The 18,383-nt window shown below is 35.9% G+C and overlaps 1 protein-coding gene across 1 annotated transcript in view; it reads left to right on the top strand.

The window, feature by feature from the left end:
* Positions 1-18,383, top strand: part of Man2a1 (mannosidase alpha class 2A member 1) — a 162,335-nt gene that overhangs the window by 23,148 nt on the left and 120,804 nt on the right. Inside the window, exons 3-4 of the mRNA XM_063245471.1 lie at positions 708-852; positions 11,886-12,057. Coding sequence (XP_063101541.1) covers positions 708-852; positions 11,886-12,057 — 317 coding nt within the window. The remainder of the gene's footprint in view (positions 1-707; positions 853-11,885; positions 12,058-18,383) is intronic.

Below are 18,383 nucleotides of genomic sequence, written 5' to 3'. Positions count from 1 at the left end.
TTTGTTCTATTTTGAAATGATTGCACCTACTGGACCCAATTATAATTTTATTTTTTAAACAAGAAAGGTAAATATGACATGTGCTAGATAGAACAAATTACAGATACATTTTCTTTCAAATATAGACTTTAAAAATAGGAGATTGAGCCAGATGTAGCAGTGCATGCCTGTAATCCTATCACTCAGAGGCTCAGGCAGGAGGATCATTGAGAGTTCGAGATCAGCCTGGGCTACAGAGTGAGCTCCAGGCCATCCTGCACCGTATAGTGAGTGAGACCCTGTGTCAAAAAAGACACCCCCTAAAAAGATATGAGATCGATTATAACGTAAAGATGACCTAAGTGCAGTGCAAAAATCATTTTTAGTACTATATTTAAAAATGCTGAAATACTTTGTCTTAAGAAAATTTCATGAATTTGTTTAGTCCCTATGAATTTCTATCAATTTGGATTGGAAGTGATGTAAGAGAAAAATGAATGGAATGAAATTATGTTTGATAAAAACAGGGGAGGGGATTATTTTTAGATTACGTAGCACAGCCAGCTCTCCTGGCTTTTGAATGTTAGTTAACTGTTGTATGCCTTCAGCATTTCAATTCTATAAAATATGTATGTAGAGTGTAGCAGCGAAGAATTTTGATCAAGTATTTATCAACATTAAACACAAATTACCAGTGGTGAAACCTTATCTTTTTCCCTCGCTTTTAGATGTTGGATGTTTACGATCTCATTCCTTTTGATAATCCTGATGGTGGAGTGTGGAAGCAAGGCTTTGACATTAAGTATGAAGCTAACGAATGGGACGCTGAGCCGCTGCAAGTGTTTGTCGTGCCTCACTCCCATAATGACCCAGGTAAAATACGCTTCAGAAGCTAGAGGTTGACAAGCTCCTGTAGACCAGAGTTCTTTAGTAAGAATCCAGGAGAGCCCACTGCTCGCATTTTGGGGACCTTATTCTCTAACTTTTAACAGTAATGCATTCCTTTCATGTCATATGTTAGTATTCTCATTTTATGCAATTACATGCCATTCAGAGATAGTATTTGTGCAATATAGAAGAGATTGAGAAGGACTTCTGTGGGTGAAAGCTGTGCACATTGAAGGATACTGATAGTTCGTTTTAGGTGCTTGTGGTAAAATGTAGCATGGAAGAATTACTTCCTGTCCATAAATTCTACTTCAAAAAAGCCAGTGCTCATGGGGAAGCTTGAATCTTGATATGGAGGAGTGGTCCGGAACTTTGGTGTTCATTGTATCAAATCCAGCAGGCATGGGTATGAACCTAGCCCTATGGCTTTAGGCAAATTATAGTATTCAGTCCCTCTGAGATTTTTGTCTCTGGTAGAGTCAGGGCAATAGTAACTCCTTTAAGGGGTGAAATGTAAAGGATTCATGCCTGGCATGACAGTAGCTGCTCTTGTTTCATTATTGTAACATAAGATGGCTTTCATTGCTTGGGGCCAGAGATTTTTTCCTTCAAGGTAAGGGGAAATTGCTACAGTTACAATGGGCCAGGTGATTTAATGTGCATATTTGTGCTGTGAGGACACAGCCCAGTGTGAATGCCTAGGGAACTGAATTGCAGCACTTTTGGGGAATGTGATTCTGAAGACTTCTTTTGAAGAGCTTCATAATGTTTCCATTTGTTCCTTTCTCTGTATCTCTCAATTTTGTTACTTCTGTCAGAGCACCACCCTTCTGTTGGGTAGTCTGACAGTTTACCCAGTATGAATTTGTCTGTGATTTATATTGTTTTCCAGTAGTTTATTGGCATGTATTCCTTTGTATTTCTATGAAAATACAACTTTAGATCTGAACACACTTGTTTTTAGCCTGTTTCTCTTCCCATTTTTATTTTTATTTTTTTTAACCTCTTTGTCCTTTCCCTCTCAGCCATCCTTATTTTCCACCAACCTCATTATTTTGCAACATGGGCACGTAGTTAAATCTGTGCTTTACCCGGCAAAGTGCTGAATGTTTTATAAAGATCCAATGCTTATAGTAACCTTGAAGGTTGGATCACTATTCATGCTAAATTGTGACCGGCTTGCTAGGGTTACTTAGGTAGCAAGGGACATGGGCGTTATCTCCTGTCGGTGTCCTTGGATGTTTGACTAGAGTAACCGTGAGTGGCAGAGGTCATGTGCCAGACTCTGTTCACATAGCCCGTTGTTGGCATAGACTAATGATTGCTGAATGTGCAAGGCCTTCTCCTGCTTGTCTTCATGCTTGTCGCCATAGCTGCTGTATTGCCCCCCTCACCTCTTGTATATGGAGGTATAGAGATACAGAACACTCTGTTTGTCTGCTCCCTGACTTGTAGGTTGAATAAGAACCGGAACTGTCTTATTAACTGATGGGTGTAGAATGCCTGAAAATTGGAACATAGTACCGAATTATGATTCAGTTCTACCCGTTAGTAAACTAATGATTTTAAGTCTGCAGTGTTAGGGTGAAACAGTTGACTTGTTTTTTGGCCTTTGTTTTTCTTTAACTTTCTGTCTCTCTGATGTCTTATTCCTGTTTCCTGAAAAAAAAAAAAAATTGAAAATGTACTTTGTACAACGGATAGTGTTAAGCTTTTTGAGGGCAGGGATTATCCTTGCCTTTTAGATTTCTCTGTTTGTTTGCATTAGAGTTCCTGCTATAGTTAGTACATAGGTTTGTGAGAGGACATCCCTAATAACTGTTTCTGACTGCTGTAAATGAATCCTCTGTTGGTATCCTAGCAACCACAGTGGAATCTTTTTGTCTTAGTAAAAGATGTTAATGACCCTTACCCTCAGGCCCTTTTCCACTTGAGTTAAAAATAATGGTCAAAAGCATATCTTTTAAAACTAAAACAGTTTTTGCCATCAAGCAAAATGCTAAAGAAAAGAACCTGCTGACTTTTAAAAATAATTTTCACTGTTCCTTAACGAAAATAGCATATTGATAAATTATCCTGTGAAAAACTGAATCATTCAGATCATGAAAAATCACTGTTTTAATAGGAGAAAAAATATACGTACATTCATTCCAAGTCCAAATGTGACTCTGATGGGAAATCTTTGTAGAAGACTTAAATGAATGTGCAATTAGGCAGTTTACTTACTAAATGAGATTTATAGAGATTTATTTATATTTCTGCAATAATAAAACAAACTTTTTATCTTATTTTAAAAGTTTCATTATTGGATTTAAATCTGTTAGGGACAGGAAGATTTGAAATACACTTTTTAAATGATTTCTGCATTTAGTTCCCCAGTTTAAAAGAATTTATGTTGTGATAGATATAGGTATAGACATAGATATATAGATATAAGAATTTTTTTCATTATACACTGAGTTGGTAATATCTTGCAAGAAAAGCTAAATTTCAAACAAATGTTTGTATTTTAATAAAATTCCTAGTTATGTCTTTTTCTCAGTCTGTAAAATATGTAACAATTTCATGACATTTACATGATTTATATGAGTTAAAACAAAATTGGGAAAGAATTGTTAGGTAAATGCTGATAACTTTGTACTGTAATGCTTTTGAAAAGTTTTGAATCATAGACCATGAAATTAAATGTTAGTTGATTGATACATGTTCGTGTTATACTTAATAAGCTGATTAAAATACAATTACAGCACCTTTGTATCTACAATCTTAATTCTTTGCTTCCCACTAGTTAAACTGCTGAAATATTTAGTTAATTTTCCTTCAAAGAAATCACAGTCTGTAGAGAAAAGATAAGGTATACTTAATGGAAGGTTGAGCACCATATTGTTAGTTCAACAATTTGTAAAATGAACATTAGAAAATAATCCCCCAGGTGGTAGTATGACTCTGAAATAGGGGAAGACATGGTCCCCCAAGTTATACTGGAAAATTATTTTCTTCTATGCATTTTGTAGAATTTTCTTATTGACTGAATGAAAACAAATTTTTTTGCATATAGAGTATTATATAATCTTTTGAAATGAATATCAATTGTTTTTCTAAGAAAGTTTAAAAAAAATGTGAAGAAATCACAGTGTGATGTCATTTCCAAAGGTTTCTGCTCAAGATTGTCAAGTACAGTCAGAGGCTGCAAACAGTTTGGCTAGTGTCTCTAGCTGGTTGCCAAAGGAAGCCACCTTGTGGAAGTAGGTCAGTAGGTGGAGAGGTCTGTGCTTATGTAATTTGGGGAGTACTCTATCTCTTTGGTTTAGCTACAGCAGGATAAAGTGGATTCTTGGTTTTAACAGCCGTAGTGGAACACTTGAGTTTCTGGAGCTCACATAGTATTGGGAAAACTGAGAGGTAGCTACGTTCATTGCCTGTCCACATCAGGGGAGGGATACGGGCTAAACTAAGCCACATTGAACTGGTGAGGGCAGGGGGGCTGAGGTAAGATGTAGTAATTTGTTCAATGTCAGTCAATTATAAATTCCCAGAGGCTGTTGAATTTTAATTTCTCATTTGGCTGATGCTAAAGTGCATGTTATTTCCATTTATTGGAATAATATTGTCTCTTAAGGTGCTTTATTTAATCACCATGATTCTGTTTCTTCGCTTGCTTTATGGGCATTAGCCAGTTTAGCATATTGCAAGATACTGTCAGATACAGCAAGTGAAATATAGGATACTCAGTTAAATTTGAATAAGCTGTGGATAGAGTTTTAGTTGGATACATGTGTCGACATACTTAATCTAAGTGTTCCTTATGTATCTGAAGTTCATATTTAACTTATATCCTATATTTTATCTGGCAACTTTGTTAAAAGAATGATTCCATTGAAGAATTAAATTACCTGGAGCTTCAGAGTTCTGTTTGTAGGAACCATTTAAAATTTGTTGGAATTCCTTTTTTAGAGGAAGAAAATGCAGATGGTTTGGGCTCTTACTGGAGTTCACTCTGTGAGGAACACATGTGTTCACTGGCTCTTGATGGAGGGTCATTTAAGTATCTCCTGATTCCCCTCATTTCAGAACCCTCATCCTGGTTATTTCAAAGCTCACCAATGTCCTGCTAATAAAAATAATTACTGACACCTTGAGAATTTAGCATGTTTTGTGCACTGACCTAGGCATTTTTATATTATAATCCATGACTTAGCAATTTACGACAGAGAAAAGTGGGAGGAGAGAAGGTAAGTATTATGTCCATGGTGGAACTGGGTTTGAACTCGTAAGATCTTGGCTTCAGAGTTAGGGCTTGAAACAGTTGTTACATGTCACCCTGTTTTTTGTGGGTAACACTGCCAAAACCATACGGAGCATCTAGCAAAAAGTATTGTAAGCATTGCCATGCCATGTGTCATCTACTTTAGTATTATTAATCATATAAATGATTTTATTAACTACTTTGCAAAAGTGGACATTTTATCACTATTTCTTGTCCTTTCCTTTTGATTTTTCTGGTCTTTTGTTATTGAAATTGATATTCTGTCCTTGAGTACTACATTAATACATGAAATAGTGAATAATTTTCCTCTAGCTATGTTTTTTTTTATAATTAGAAAGTGATTTAGAAGTAGTATTTTGCAGGTTTTAAAGTCAGTTTTTGTAGAAACTTTGGTAATTTGACCAACATGTCTGACCAGAAGGCTAAGTAGTCCTCTCACGTGCCCTAAGGAAGTCACTTCTCATAATAGACTTTTCTCATTATTTCAAGCAAGTAAGCTTGATTCAGAGAAGACTTACTAGGCTTCAAGTGTCCTCAGTTGGCACTAGTAGATGCTCACGGATGGTGTCTATTAAGAAAGGGGAATAACTTTAGTACAGATTTAGAAATTACTTTGGACTGGAGGCTGATCTCACAGTTCCAAGTATCAGATTTCAAGGTGTGCAGGTATTTTAAAGGACGATTAGAAAATAACACAGTCAGAGGTCACAGGTAGACATCATATGGCTAAAGGATGAGCCAAACCCCAGGTGTCCTAACAGTAATGCAAATATGTTCTTGTGGTTTGGGGTAAAATTTCCAGTGACAGCATCTTTTGTGAATTTAAAACATCCTGTATCTCAAACAAATTAATAGGAGTGAAGCTGATATGCTTAGAAACTGTTAGATGACACTGAATCACCTGGCATAAAAAGGTTAGCTTATTTTGGAAACTTGAGTTCAAATGCATTTTAAAGGAATCAGCAGATGTGTCTGTCTTCCAGGATTTACAAGTCTGTGGAAACGGCAGCTTCGCTTTTGATTCCATCCTAATCTTCTGGAAACTTTAGCTGGTTACTGGTTTTCTTTATTTTGCCTTCTGCTGTGGCATCTTATTTTCCTTGGAATATTATATATTGCACTTAATAACTATTTTTTAAAACAAGATCGTTATAACATTTCCTGTTTCTCTGTTTCTATTTAGTCTATTTATACCCTCAAAGCAGGTATTTTTGAAAGCATATGTCAGAAAACTTTAACCTCCTTTATTCTCATTTTCTCTAGGAAACTAGAATGGTTTGAAAACATTTAATATCTACCCCCTACTTCTATTTTGATTTTTGTTTCTCACCGTATCCCCGCAGTGTATTCTGCAGCGCAGCTGTCCTGGCTGCCTGCTGCACTCTGGAATTAACACGCCCCTTCGCGGTTTAGTGTCTTCCCATATGCTTTTCCCTCCGTCTACATGATGACTAGCCTAAGAATCTCTGTTCAGTGATTCCGCTGAGACTCCACCATTTCTTTATTCCCACAGCGTTTTGTTCATATTTTCTTTGTAGGATTTGTTTTCATTTAGCTTTGCTTTCTTACTTTGCCCTTATTAGATGCTCAATTCGTGTTCGAGTGAATAAACTAGAATGTTAATTAAAACTCTTTGACAGTTTATCACGGGGGAAAACAAGCCTAACTTACAATAGAAACCTTGGAATTAAAATTAATCGGCTGCATATTTGAGTAAAAGTAATATCAGTTAAGATTATATGTCACTCCTTAAGAATGAGATTAGATATTGCAGTCAAATATTGAAAGATTAACAAGTGATGCAAGAAGCCTATTGATTGATTATTGATAGAGAATAACTTAATAACCAAAATAAAGATATTTATAGGCTTCATTTGTATTTAAATTTGAGAATACTGCCACATGAAAATAGAATAAATGAAAGCTTAAGTTGTATGTTACGTTTATCAGTAACATACTTACCTGAATATAATTCTTTTTGACTTAAATTCTTTTGTGCTGTCCTAAAAGTGCTTATTTTACTTCTGAGCAGAATTACTATTTCATTTTTAAAAATTACTATAGCAACTAAAATCTTAACAGCGTAACAGTACTTTATTCCTGGAGGGTACCTTCTTCGGAATAGATACTTTATAACATCTTAGAACTGACAGAACCCTTTTAAATACAAATATTATAAAAATTTAGACTGAGACAGGAGGATTGCAAGTTAAAGCCTAGCCTTGGCAATTTAGTAATTTAGCAAGACCTTGTCTCAAAATTTAAACAAAGGGGGAGGGGAGAATCATTATGGAGCTTAGTGTAAAGACCCTAGGTTAAATCCCAGTACTCTTTCACTCTAAAAGTTTCAGAAACTTGAACGTATTGATGGCTTAAATTAACATCAGAGTAGACTGTGAGCATATCAAGCTTTTAGGTTTTAGGTTTGTTTTTTGGTTTCATTTCTAGTTGAAGGAGTAAATTCACATTTATATTCCATCCACATGGCTGTTTTTCATTCTTTTGGCTGCGTGTTTCATTCACCTATCAGTACACATTTGTAAACTGTTGCTCCTGTAGGTTTGCACTGAGCAATAGATTCATAAGAATTGGCTGGTTTGGAGTTTGGTACGTAGTGTGTGCCCAGCCTTACTTCTAAAATTAGGATCTGGGGCAAAAGTACACAGAGGCCCACATGCCTTGTGTTTAAATGTTTTAAAAGTTATAGATCTGTAATAGATTGTTATTAAAAATGATAGAAAAAATAAAAATAGAAATAGGTCAGTGATGTGGAAGAGCAAGTGTAGAGCTAACTGCTTGCTTGCTGTCCGGTTCCCCACTGAGGCATGGCGGTGTGCAGAGCCAACCTGCGGTGCAGTGCAGTCCCCCTGTGCTCGCAGACGCAGCCTTGTCCCAAGCCAGGAAGTGCTTTGCTTGTAGAAAACATGGTGCTCAGTCTACAGACCTTTGATGGTGGCCTGTGAGGAGCCTTGTACCTGCAGGGTTGAGTGCTCCTTGAGGAAAGGCTGGTAGAAAGATGCTGATAGGCTTTCAAGCTAGTGTGGGGTCATTTGAACACACATTTCAGGAGGGCCTGCCAGGCTCTTCAGGACAAGTTCTTTGCCCTGTGGGTTTATCCTTTGGAAAGTGACGTGGTCAAAGGAAGAAAGGGGAGATCCTTCTAGAGTCCAGGACTTAGGCCACTCACGTCTTAACCCAAGTGCTCAGGGTGGTATTGTGTATGCAAGAGAATAAAATAAAACTTGTTTCTAAAGAGGATCAAATCTCTACAGACTTCCAGTGTATAACCAAGAGTCTAAAATTTAAAAAATACTTTAATTTTGTGATATGTTAGTATATAATTAGTAGGTGCTTAATTGTTTGGATACATGGAAAACAAGCAGTAAAGTTTTCAACTTTTTATTTTTTAATTTTTAGAACATAATGCAATAGGATATTGAATGTGGATTGATAACTGCGTGAAGAGCTTCTAGTTATACACTCTTTGTTTTAGATGTTTCTGCACTTATTTAAAATAGCTATTATAAGTTCTTTTATGGGTAGTAGTGTTGTTAGAGTGAAAAAGAGTAAGTGGAAATGTATTCTTAATGCTGTTCTAGTCCTGGTTCAATTTCCAACTGTATTCAAGGAAAGGAAAAAGCTATGAATTGACCACTTAAGTAAATTAGCTTGCAACTCAGTGTTCTAAGATTATTAAATCTAGAAATAGGAATTTGATTTTATGTCACAAAAATTCATCCCATACAACTTTTCATAAAATGCTGTCTTTCTGATTGGTTTCATCTTAATATACCATTGTAGTTTTTTACTGTAATTTGGGAAAAAAAAGAACCAATTCAGTGTAAATGGGAATATTTGATTTTACTGTATTGTATAAAAGCAATAAAAGCTATTTTACTATTATGTCACTCAATATTGAAAACTACAAGAGGCTATCTTTCAGTTCATTCTTCATTAATTGTGCTATATTGTAGCTGTATTAGTATCTATTATAGATGAGTTTTATGGGAGGCCTTTAAGTTGACATCTCTGAACTTGTATTTTGACTCATGTAAATATCTCTGACATATTTTCCCAGTAATTTTTGAAGGGCAGTTGAAGTGTTCAAGGCAAAGTGGATTAACCAGTTACTGTTTCCTCTGTGAAAACTTGTGATAAACTAGTCTTTGAAGTGATGTTAGTTTATATCAAATTATAACTGATAGAAATAACCAGTTATACTTCTGCAATATCTTTTACTTATTAACTTTATAAAGACTACTCATTCTAAATTTGCCTTTATGCTATATTCCTGGAATTTTTTTAAAAATCAATTTTGGAGACATTCTACTGATCAGTTCTCTAATTTGGTCAGTAGTCAATTAAGAATTAGTTTCAAGTTCAACATGTGCTAAAATTAAGGTGAAAAGCATATGTGATGTTTCAAGCTGATAATTCTAATAGACCTATTTAAGTCATTTACATAGTTCTTGTTATACATATAGAAGAAGAGCATACTACAGAGATACATTTACCTATAGATTGAATTCTTAATCTAATACGTAGGTAACTGTGGATTGTAGAGTATTAAATTAAATATTATTATACTGCATGAGATATGCTTCTCCCTTTACTGCAGTCTGTAGTTTGGATGGGAAGAACACTGGTTTGTTCCAAGGCCGCTTGGATTACATAGGACTTGTTGTAATAAAGTACTATGCACTGAGTGGTGGTTTAAACAGCCAAAATGATTTTCTCACCATTCTAAAGGCTGGAAGTTGTAGTTTACGTGTCTATAGGACTAGTATCTTTGAGGGCCCTTTCCCTTAACTTGTAACATGGTCTTCTGTGTGTGTATCTGTGGCCTAATCTCTTATATAAATATACAGGTCATATAGGATGAAGACCTACCGTCCTGATCTTATTTTACCTTAATTGCCTCTTTAAAGACCTTATTTCCAAATACAGTCTCTTTCTAAGGTGGTAGGAGTTAAAACTTTAATAATGGGCAAAGAGTAAATTTTATGCAAATTGAAAACGTGACATTCAGTTGTAACCAACATTTTAAAAATGTGGTGCAGTTTGTTTAAGTATTTTAATTTTACACCTTTAGAAGTAGGTGTTACAAATGCCTCTTTAAGTTTGCCTTTTTCCTGATTTTATTATATAGACTGGAAAAGAACAATTAAAGACTGATGATGATGTTTATAGTAAAAATAAGAGCTAGTGTTTGTTAGGTGCTGCATGATGTTTCAGGGTCAGTTCTGAGCATTTTTGGCACAGGTTCCAGGAGTTAGAGCATTCCTATGTAAGGGCTGGATTTCCTTGGCCCATTCCTGGGACTCCACATGTGGCTCCTGGGCAGGGCTCCGGGTCAGTACCTTTGTGAAGCAAAATGAGATTCTTCACAAACTATTGTTCCATGAGCTATCTTTGAGTTTTCTGTAGGTATAGGCTTTTTAGTTAGTTGAGTTGCAAGTTTAACTGTGTAAGTTGAATTATACAGAAAGCATTTTTCTATTGTGAAAGTCCTATAAAAATATTTTGACCTATATTCTTATTTGGCTTTTACTTGTTATGTTATGCTTGTCATATTGTAGGTGTTCAGGAATTAACTGTAGAATGAATAAATTAAATCAACATGGACAGATAGTTATGGCAGCAGTGCCTTTTTCTAAAGTGCGTATGTATCTTGTCAAAACAGTTGTGTTATATTCTCTGTTACAGGAAGCTTTTCATTTTTACTTATTTTTCACAAACAAATAATGTATATGTAAAATGTTTAACCTAATCATAGACCAAATAAAGCGCCATTGGGCCCCTTGTACTTTAGTTCTCTCACGTGTCTCAGTAGGAAATTTGAAATCAATGGAGCAGTAGTTCTGTCGGGTAGTATGTAAGCTCTGCCTTACAAGTTTTCATAAATACAAACAAGTTATTTTCCAATGTTTCTGTTGTCTACCACATTGCTGGGAGTCCATGTTTTTGCCTTAGTCATTTGGTGTTTGGACCTGTACCCAATTGCTAATGGCTTTAGGCAAAATTTCTGGGACATTTGAGAATTAGAAAAAAATCCCGAGAAACAGTTGTCAACACTTAAGATCTGTTTTGAAAAAACCATATACAGAGGCATATACATTTGTTCTTTGGTTAGCATTACTTTGTGTATCCAAACAATTGAACTCAGCCTTTGGAAACAAATACCTGTGGTTAGCAGAATTCTGTGTCTCAGTATGCACATTACTGTGTAATTGCATCATTGTTCTGTTGCTAGCTTTTAGGTTTAGTTTATACAGTATGCTTACAGTGTCCTTGGTTTTAGCTTTACTTATTCAGTGGGTGGGAAATTTTAGATGTGGGATTGAAGGATGCAACTTTCATCCTACTTTGTTATAGAATAGTAGTGCCTACTTATTAGCAATATTTGAATTTTTAAGATTAAAAAAAAATCCAGAAACTGCAGAAAAATAGTTGTGTTAGTTGGTAGGGGCAAGTGACTGCTTTTGACATTAGATCATCTTTCTTATTTTGCTCATTTTTTTGTGAATTTTTGTGTAGTTTTCAGTTTGGTTTTTTTTTTTAGTGTTAGTGAGATTTTGAGTCTTATGTCAAAAGAAAAGAATTTCATTAATTGAAAACACTTGTTAAATTTTCAAATTTGCTTTACATGAATGAAAGATCTAAGGGTGTCCAACTAATACAATGGAATGTGACTGAGTTGAAATTAGCCACATGAATCAGACCTTTGTGGTATATTTGTGTCTTGATTTAGGTTGGTTGAAGACTTTCAATGACTACTTTAGAGACAAGACTCAGTATATTTTTAATAACATGGTCCTAAAGCTGAAAGAAGACTCAAGCAGGAAATTTATGTGGTCTGAAATCTCTTACCTTTCAAAATGGTGGGATATTATAGATATTCCGAAGAAGGAAGCTGTTAAAAGGTTTGTTTTAAAACTTTTTTTGAAATTTGGTAATACTAAAGACTAATGGTACAGTGAAATAAGTATTGAAAGTTTAGCTTTATATCTGAAACTTAAAATGTTTTTTTACATCCTTTTAAAATTGATTTTTGTTCATCTCTTAACAAATCAAAATTTTTCTAACTTTTCCCGGAAATGGAATTAATTGCTAGTTCAAAGGGGCTTGATAATAAAATTCTTTTTTGAGTATATAATCAAAGTGACCCCTGGAAATGTTGTTTCATTGTAATTTTCAACCTCCCATTTAGAAATATACTAATTTGACTGCCTACTGGCTCATAATACAGTGTGTGATAACCTTGGCCAGTTAGATGACTATAAAATATTTTAATTTGTATTTCTGATTGTTAACAGTGTTGGCTATTTTGTCATACATAATAAACTTATTTATGACTTGCTTGATTGAACTTTTTCATGCTTTTTAGGGAGATATATATATATATATTTTCTAAAGTATTTATTTTTTCTTAATTATTAGTCCTTGATATACAGATTTAAAAGTTTTTTGCAGTTAAGTCTTTTGATCGATTTTCTTTTGATATGGCTTTCACTGTTATTATTAGAAAGGTCTTTGCCCATCCACAGTTCCACAGTCCTTTCCTTATTTTCATTTTTACCATTTGGCTTTTAAAACTCTGAAATTTATTTATTTTTGAAAATATTGCATGATAAGAATTTCTCTGGCCATTAAGTACTCATGCTCTGAGGAATTAAGAATTATGTTTTCGTGAATTGTTGGCTTGTATTTCTGTAGCATCACTCAGGGGCCCTTAGCGCATTAGTCAATGTTTGGAATAAAGTACTTTACAAATGGTAACTGATGATTCACCCCGCGATTCTGTAAAGGTGGTGCAGTCGTCCTCAGTTTACAGATCAGCACTTATCCGAATGTCCCTTGAGAAACATGGTGGTGCTGGCGTTCCATTGGCCCAGGCCAGCCACCTCCGGAGACTGTGCTCTTGGCACACTGTGCTGCCTCTTTAAGGTGAAGATTTAGATTTAAGTAGTCTGTTTTTTCTGCTGAGTTGGTGCCATCTTTACTGTATTTCTGGGATCCCTGACCTATTACATGGACTTTGCTGCTGACTAGAATTGTGGCATTATGATATAGTTCATCAACTGACATTTAAATCTTCTCTTGTCTGTCATTATTGAAAAATTCTTTTAACGAGTGATGATTTCATTTCCCCAAAGCTTTAGGAAATGAGTTTGTTAAGTTCTTCCAACTCAATAAAAAAAAATCTTTGGACTTTGATCCGTCAAATTTAAAGGTAATTGTGGAGAGGATTGATTTCTGTTGTATTCATTGGAGAATTTTTTTTTTTTCTCCCCAGATAGAAGGCTTAAGTTGCTTGCCTTGCTGGCTAGAAAGGTGACATAAGAGAAGGCTGTAGGCTCCAGGGTACTGGGGTGGACCCAGGGAGCACCACGGCCAAGGCACCGCTCACTCCTTTGTGGCAGACACCTGTTGCCACAGGAACAGCACTGTCAGCATTTCCCTCCAGTACTCAAGCTGCTGTTTCGAAAGTGTTAAGAAAGTACTTTGACTCTTTAAGTTGAAATGCTAGTGGATAATTTAGATTAGACACCCAGGTGCAGAGGCAAACAGCATTTCTGAATCTTTGGTTTATATCTAGAGATCTGTTAGTTTGCAACCTTGTGAAAAGTAAGAACTGAGACTACCTAGATTTGATAATTGTTTTATAGGTAATTCTTTGACCAAATGTTAAGATTTAGAAACAAGGTTTTTCTGTGTTTGACTTTTAAGTTACTCCTCGAACACAAATATAATACTTCATACTTTTTTTTCTGAAAAATGGTAATTTTTTAGAAATTTTACTGATTTAGATTCTGAGAGTTTATAATTATTTTTGTTTTCATTTTACTTTTATGATTTTTTTCTCCTTTATTCCATGGGGTAAGACTTTTACTTTTTTTCTTTTTTTGGCTGGTTTTTTTTTTCCCACAACCTCACTTATGCAGAACCTATGTGTATTTATTGTTTTTTTTTCAACCCTTAACCTGATTTTCATCTTTCTTAACTCTTCCTTAATTCCTCCTTCCTGTTTCTACTAAAGATAAATGGACCAGTCCATTGATTTTAATAAGATGAGTACCTCTAGCTGCATATTTGGCCTTTTAGCATTGTTCTAACCAGCTTTTAAGTTTTTATGTCATGTTTCTCATTACTGTATTTTTCTGAATATTCTATAATTGTATTTCATTTTCTCTTTGACTTATATTTATTAGAAAAATAATCTTCAACTTGAAAGTGCTATTTTGTCCAAATTATGTTTTATTAAAACTAATTTTAGTGTCATATGGTCAGAGAGAATGAACATTTTTAATTTTTAGAAATTTTTAGTACTTTTTTGGTAACTTAATACGTAACCAATGATGATTAACTTTATTCTGTTGCTTTTTGTAGAATGTAGATTTTAATGATATCTTACAGTTACCGTTTTTTATCTGTGTGCACATCTACTGTCATGCAGTGTGTTCTTAATGATCACTTCGCTGTACACAATTACACAATAAATAATAGGGATTGTGGAAAAATTGGGGTCAGGGCACCACCATCAATACACAAAGAAACCTAAAACGAGGAAAATAAAGCTGCCAGTGCTAGGCACACATTGTGGTACATACTGCAATCCCAGTACTCTGCAAAGGTAAGGCAGGAGAGGCATCAAAATAGCAGGTTTCAGCCTATCCTAAATGACTTAGTGAGACCTCCCTGTCTGAAAAAAATTCAAAAAAGAGATGGGATATACCTCAGTGTGAGTGTCCCATGTTCAGTACACACACACGCACGCACGCACGCACACACAGACTAGTCCAGTTTTACATTTGTTCAGTTGGCTAAATGTATAAGTGCTCCAAAAAGTGTTTCAATGTACCTTGAAAAACATCTGAAATTCGCCTGTGGAAGTGGGTGTTGGAAGGGGTACAGATTGTTATTATGAAATCATTGCAAGTGTGTTTCCTGCATTCTGACGGGAAGTTGTACAGTGGGCGTGGATGAGGGTGACTCATACCATGTGATTAACCAAGGAAGCTGGTGGGTATTTGAAGTGTGCATATGTGTGTCTTCCTGCTGCAGGGCTAGCTTCACCGCATACATGCCTTTGCTCAGTGTCTCTCAGGGGCTAAACAGCACGTCAGCAATGCAGTGTGTTCCCTAATCTGATCAGTCACTTTGGAACAGATTCCTGTTTTAAAAACAAGTGCTTATAGCAGCATTGACTGTACTTATTTTTTTGCTGCTGTTCTCTTGCTAACTTCCTTATATTGATCTATTTTTTTCTTGTTTGTTACTTGTTCAGTTTGCATCTTTTCTAGCTCATGCATTCATTCAATCAGCAGCCATTTCCTGAACATCAAGTATGCAACAGAAATTGTAAGGACCTGGGCGCTCCAGGCTGGTGTTTCTTTTTCTTTATCATACATTATATCTTTTATCATTGACAAGTTACATTCTTCTCTACATCTAGTGACAAATTTTGGAGAGGTAGTTTGGAGTGGTAGTTAAGCACCAGGGCTTGGCTGTCTGGGTTTAAATCCAGGTGTTCCCACCTACTGTGGAACTTTGCCAAGCTTAACCTCAGTGGCTTCATTTGGCAAATGGTAATAATATTGACACGTGTATTGGTTGAGTTTTATGAGAATTGAATTAATACAAATAAGACATCTAGCACATATCTGACACAATTTTGGACACATTTTATTCTTAAATTTTATTTATTTGTGGTGCTGGGGATTGAATGTAGGGCCTCACATATGGTACACTCACATTTCACCACTGAGCTACCCTTCCAGCTAGATGTACATGTGTTTAAATCCCCAATAAATCTTAGTGACTCTTTTACTTTAATTTCCCCTTAGACATTATGTAACTTTTATTTCTGAAGTCATTTTGAAACTGCATCTTTTAATAGGAGAGTTAATTATAAAATTTGCATTTCTGTTCTATCTTTAAAAAACTTCATTGAAGTTAAGTTTTTTGTTTTTACTTTTAGGACTGAAAAAATGTATCCATAGAATTCTAAATTTTCATGGAGATATGTAACTAGGTATGGATAACTTGGTTGTTTTCCATCTGTCTGTTCAAACACTTCCTCAACATATGTTTTCTGCACTTGTGCTAGTGCTTTTGTTTTAAAAACTCAATTATGTGGTTACTGAGTATAGTCTCTTCATTTCATATGCCTATTTATTTTAATTTCTTTGTTTCATTTACTCCATTTTGGGAGATTATTCTCAAGGATTCTCCCCTCCTCTTTCCTTTGATTCAATAGTCTGTGGCATGGAAGGGATTCTTTCCTGACATTGGTAACTCTGGTTCTCTGTTCTTTATATTGTTGCCTGTAAGGCAAATATTTTCCACCTTTTTTTCATGTGTAAACAAAAACAACTTTCTCCACACTGGAAATTTGTCTCCACCAGAGTGTGGCTTCCTGGAAAGCCCTTTCTTTTCTAACCAGAGACTGTGGGTTTCCTTGTATTTGTTAGTACTGACTGGTCAGCATCCACTTCATCCCATTTCCTTTGGTAAATTATCTTCAGACAGAGAAGTTGCCTCCTCCGTTTTCCTGCCCTGGTCAGACAGGTCAAACCCGAGCTCATCTGCATTTTAATTCCCAGGGTCTTGGACTTTGGAGAATGAAGCTAGGGCTGACAGAGGGAAGGGAGGAGAGGAAGCCTGGAGGGAAGTTTGTAGGTCCTTTCTTATGGCCCCTAGCCCTCACAGACTTTCTCTGTCCCGTTACATGCCTGTGGTTCTTACAATACGGCTGCATTTTCCTCCAGCACTTTGTTGAGCTTGAACTTTTAACCTTGTCCTCCAATATTTGTGCCCAGGAACATTTCCCTAACACATTCTTTTTCCAATGTATGTTGCTTGCAAACAAGAAAGCTAGCTGAGTTCTTTGCTGGAGGATTAGATCCTGGGATAAACAGTACCATCAGGGAACCACCTGCTAGGAGAAGCACCTGGGCTATAAACAGAACCACACACGGGAAAGACAGGACCAGGGAAAATCTTTAGGAGAAGTGTAGTGACCAATGATGGTGAAACTTTTGGAACTTTCAATACTATAAACAATGCATGCCATAGGTTTGCCACCCCTGGAATATATCATCTATGAACATCTGTTTCTTTGGTGAAGCTGTTGAGCCTGGGGCTAGCTTTCTTTTTGTTGACTTGTAGGCCAAGTAGATACCAGCTGTGGGAAGAGTACTGGTTGGAGTCCAGGTACCTCATGAGGAAACTGGGCTTGTTGCTGCTGTTTGGTATAAGGTGAGGCCATACTTGGCTGCCTCTGTCCCAGTGTGGTTCCATTAGGGAGCCACCCTCTGCAGCAGTCAGAGCCCACAGGTAGAGGGGCTCCTACAGAAAGAGGACTGTGGTTAGCGTAGTTTATTTCTGTTCCAAGATTCTTTGCCTCTGCTTTTGGCCTCCAAGTGGGAGGCTGTTGCCAGAATCTCCATTTGTGACTTGGGACTCCTCACTGATTTTCATACAGGGCAACTTGAATTCAGAACTCTTTGAATTCTCTTGGTTCCACTTGTACTGTGTCAGAAACACTGCCAATTGTATGACATGTGGAAGACTTTTTTTTTCCTTCTACCAGATGCAAGTTCTTTTCTTTCTTTTTTCTAGTCTACTGGTCATTTTGCTTAGGTTGAACTGTAGAAAATTGTTATTTGCCCACCGTTGGTGGACAGAAACAACAATTTCATATGATCCAAGTCAATGTTACAGACCCCTGAGGATGGTAAGGTGGAGAGGACGGGTAATGCCAGTGAATCTGTAGCTTTCAGTTTGTTATCTTAGTAAACTTGATAAGAAGACAGCTGCTTTTCGGCATTGGAAAATATATACTTACTAATACTTTGGCTGAAGTAAAAAGTGTTTTATAACTCCTTTTGGGCATTGAGTTTTGTTCCTGGTCAATATTTCCAAAATCCTCTCCCTGGCACCTCTATTCATTGCTATTCATTTATTACATTTGTGTATAGAGCTAGAGAGTAATAACAGCATGAACAAAACATCCTTAGTGTTAATTGCCTAAAATAGGCAACATCCATAACTTCTGGGAAAAGCTTAATAATAGGCCATTAGACTTGCTTCTATTATTTAAAATTCTTAGCTTGTACCAAGTGACATTACTAATAGAATTTTTGACTACTACTGTAAAGCTTATGCGATGGCTTGTTTTTCCCATTTTGAAGATGAGCTATGGATTAAATGTCTGTACCTAAATTTGCAAGCTAGCTGTTGCAGA

The sequence above is a fragment of the Cavia porcellus genome, unplaced genomic scaffold (genome assembly GCF_034190915.1).
Source record: "Cavia porcellus strain 051 isolate PalLab524CR breed Dunkin Hartley unplaced genomic scaffold, mCavPor4.1 scaffold_2, whole genome shotgun sequence".
Lineage (NCBI taxonomy): Eukaryota > Metazoa > Chordata > Mammalia > Rodentia > Caviidae > Cavia > Cavia porcellus.
The sequence above is the reverse complement of the archived record's forward strand: the minus strand, read 5'-3'. Positions and strand labels throughout refer to the sequence as shown.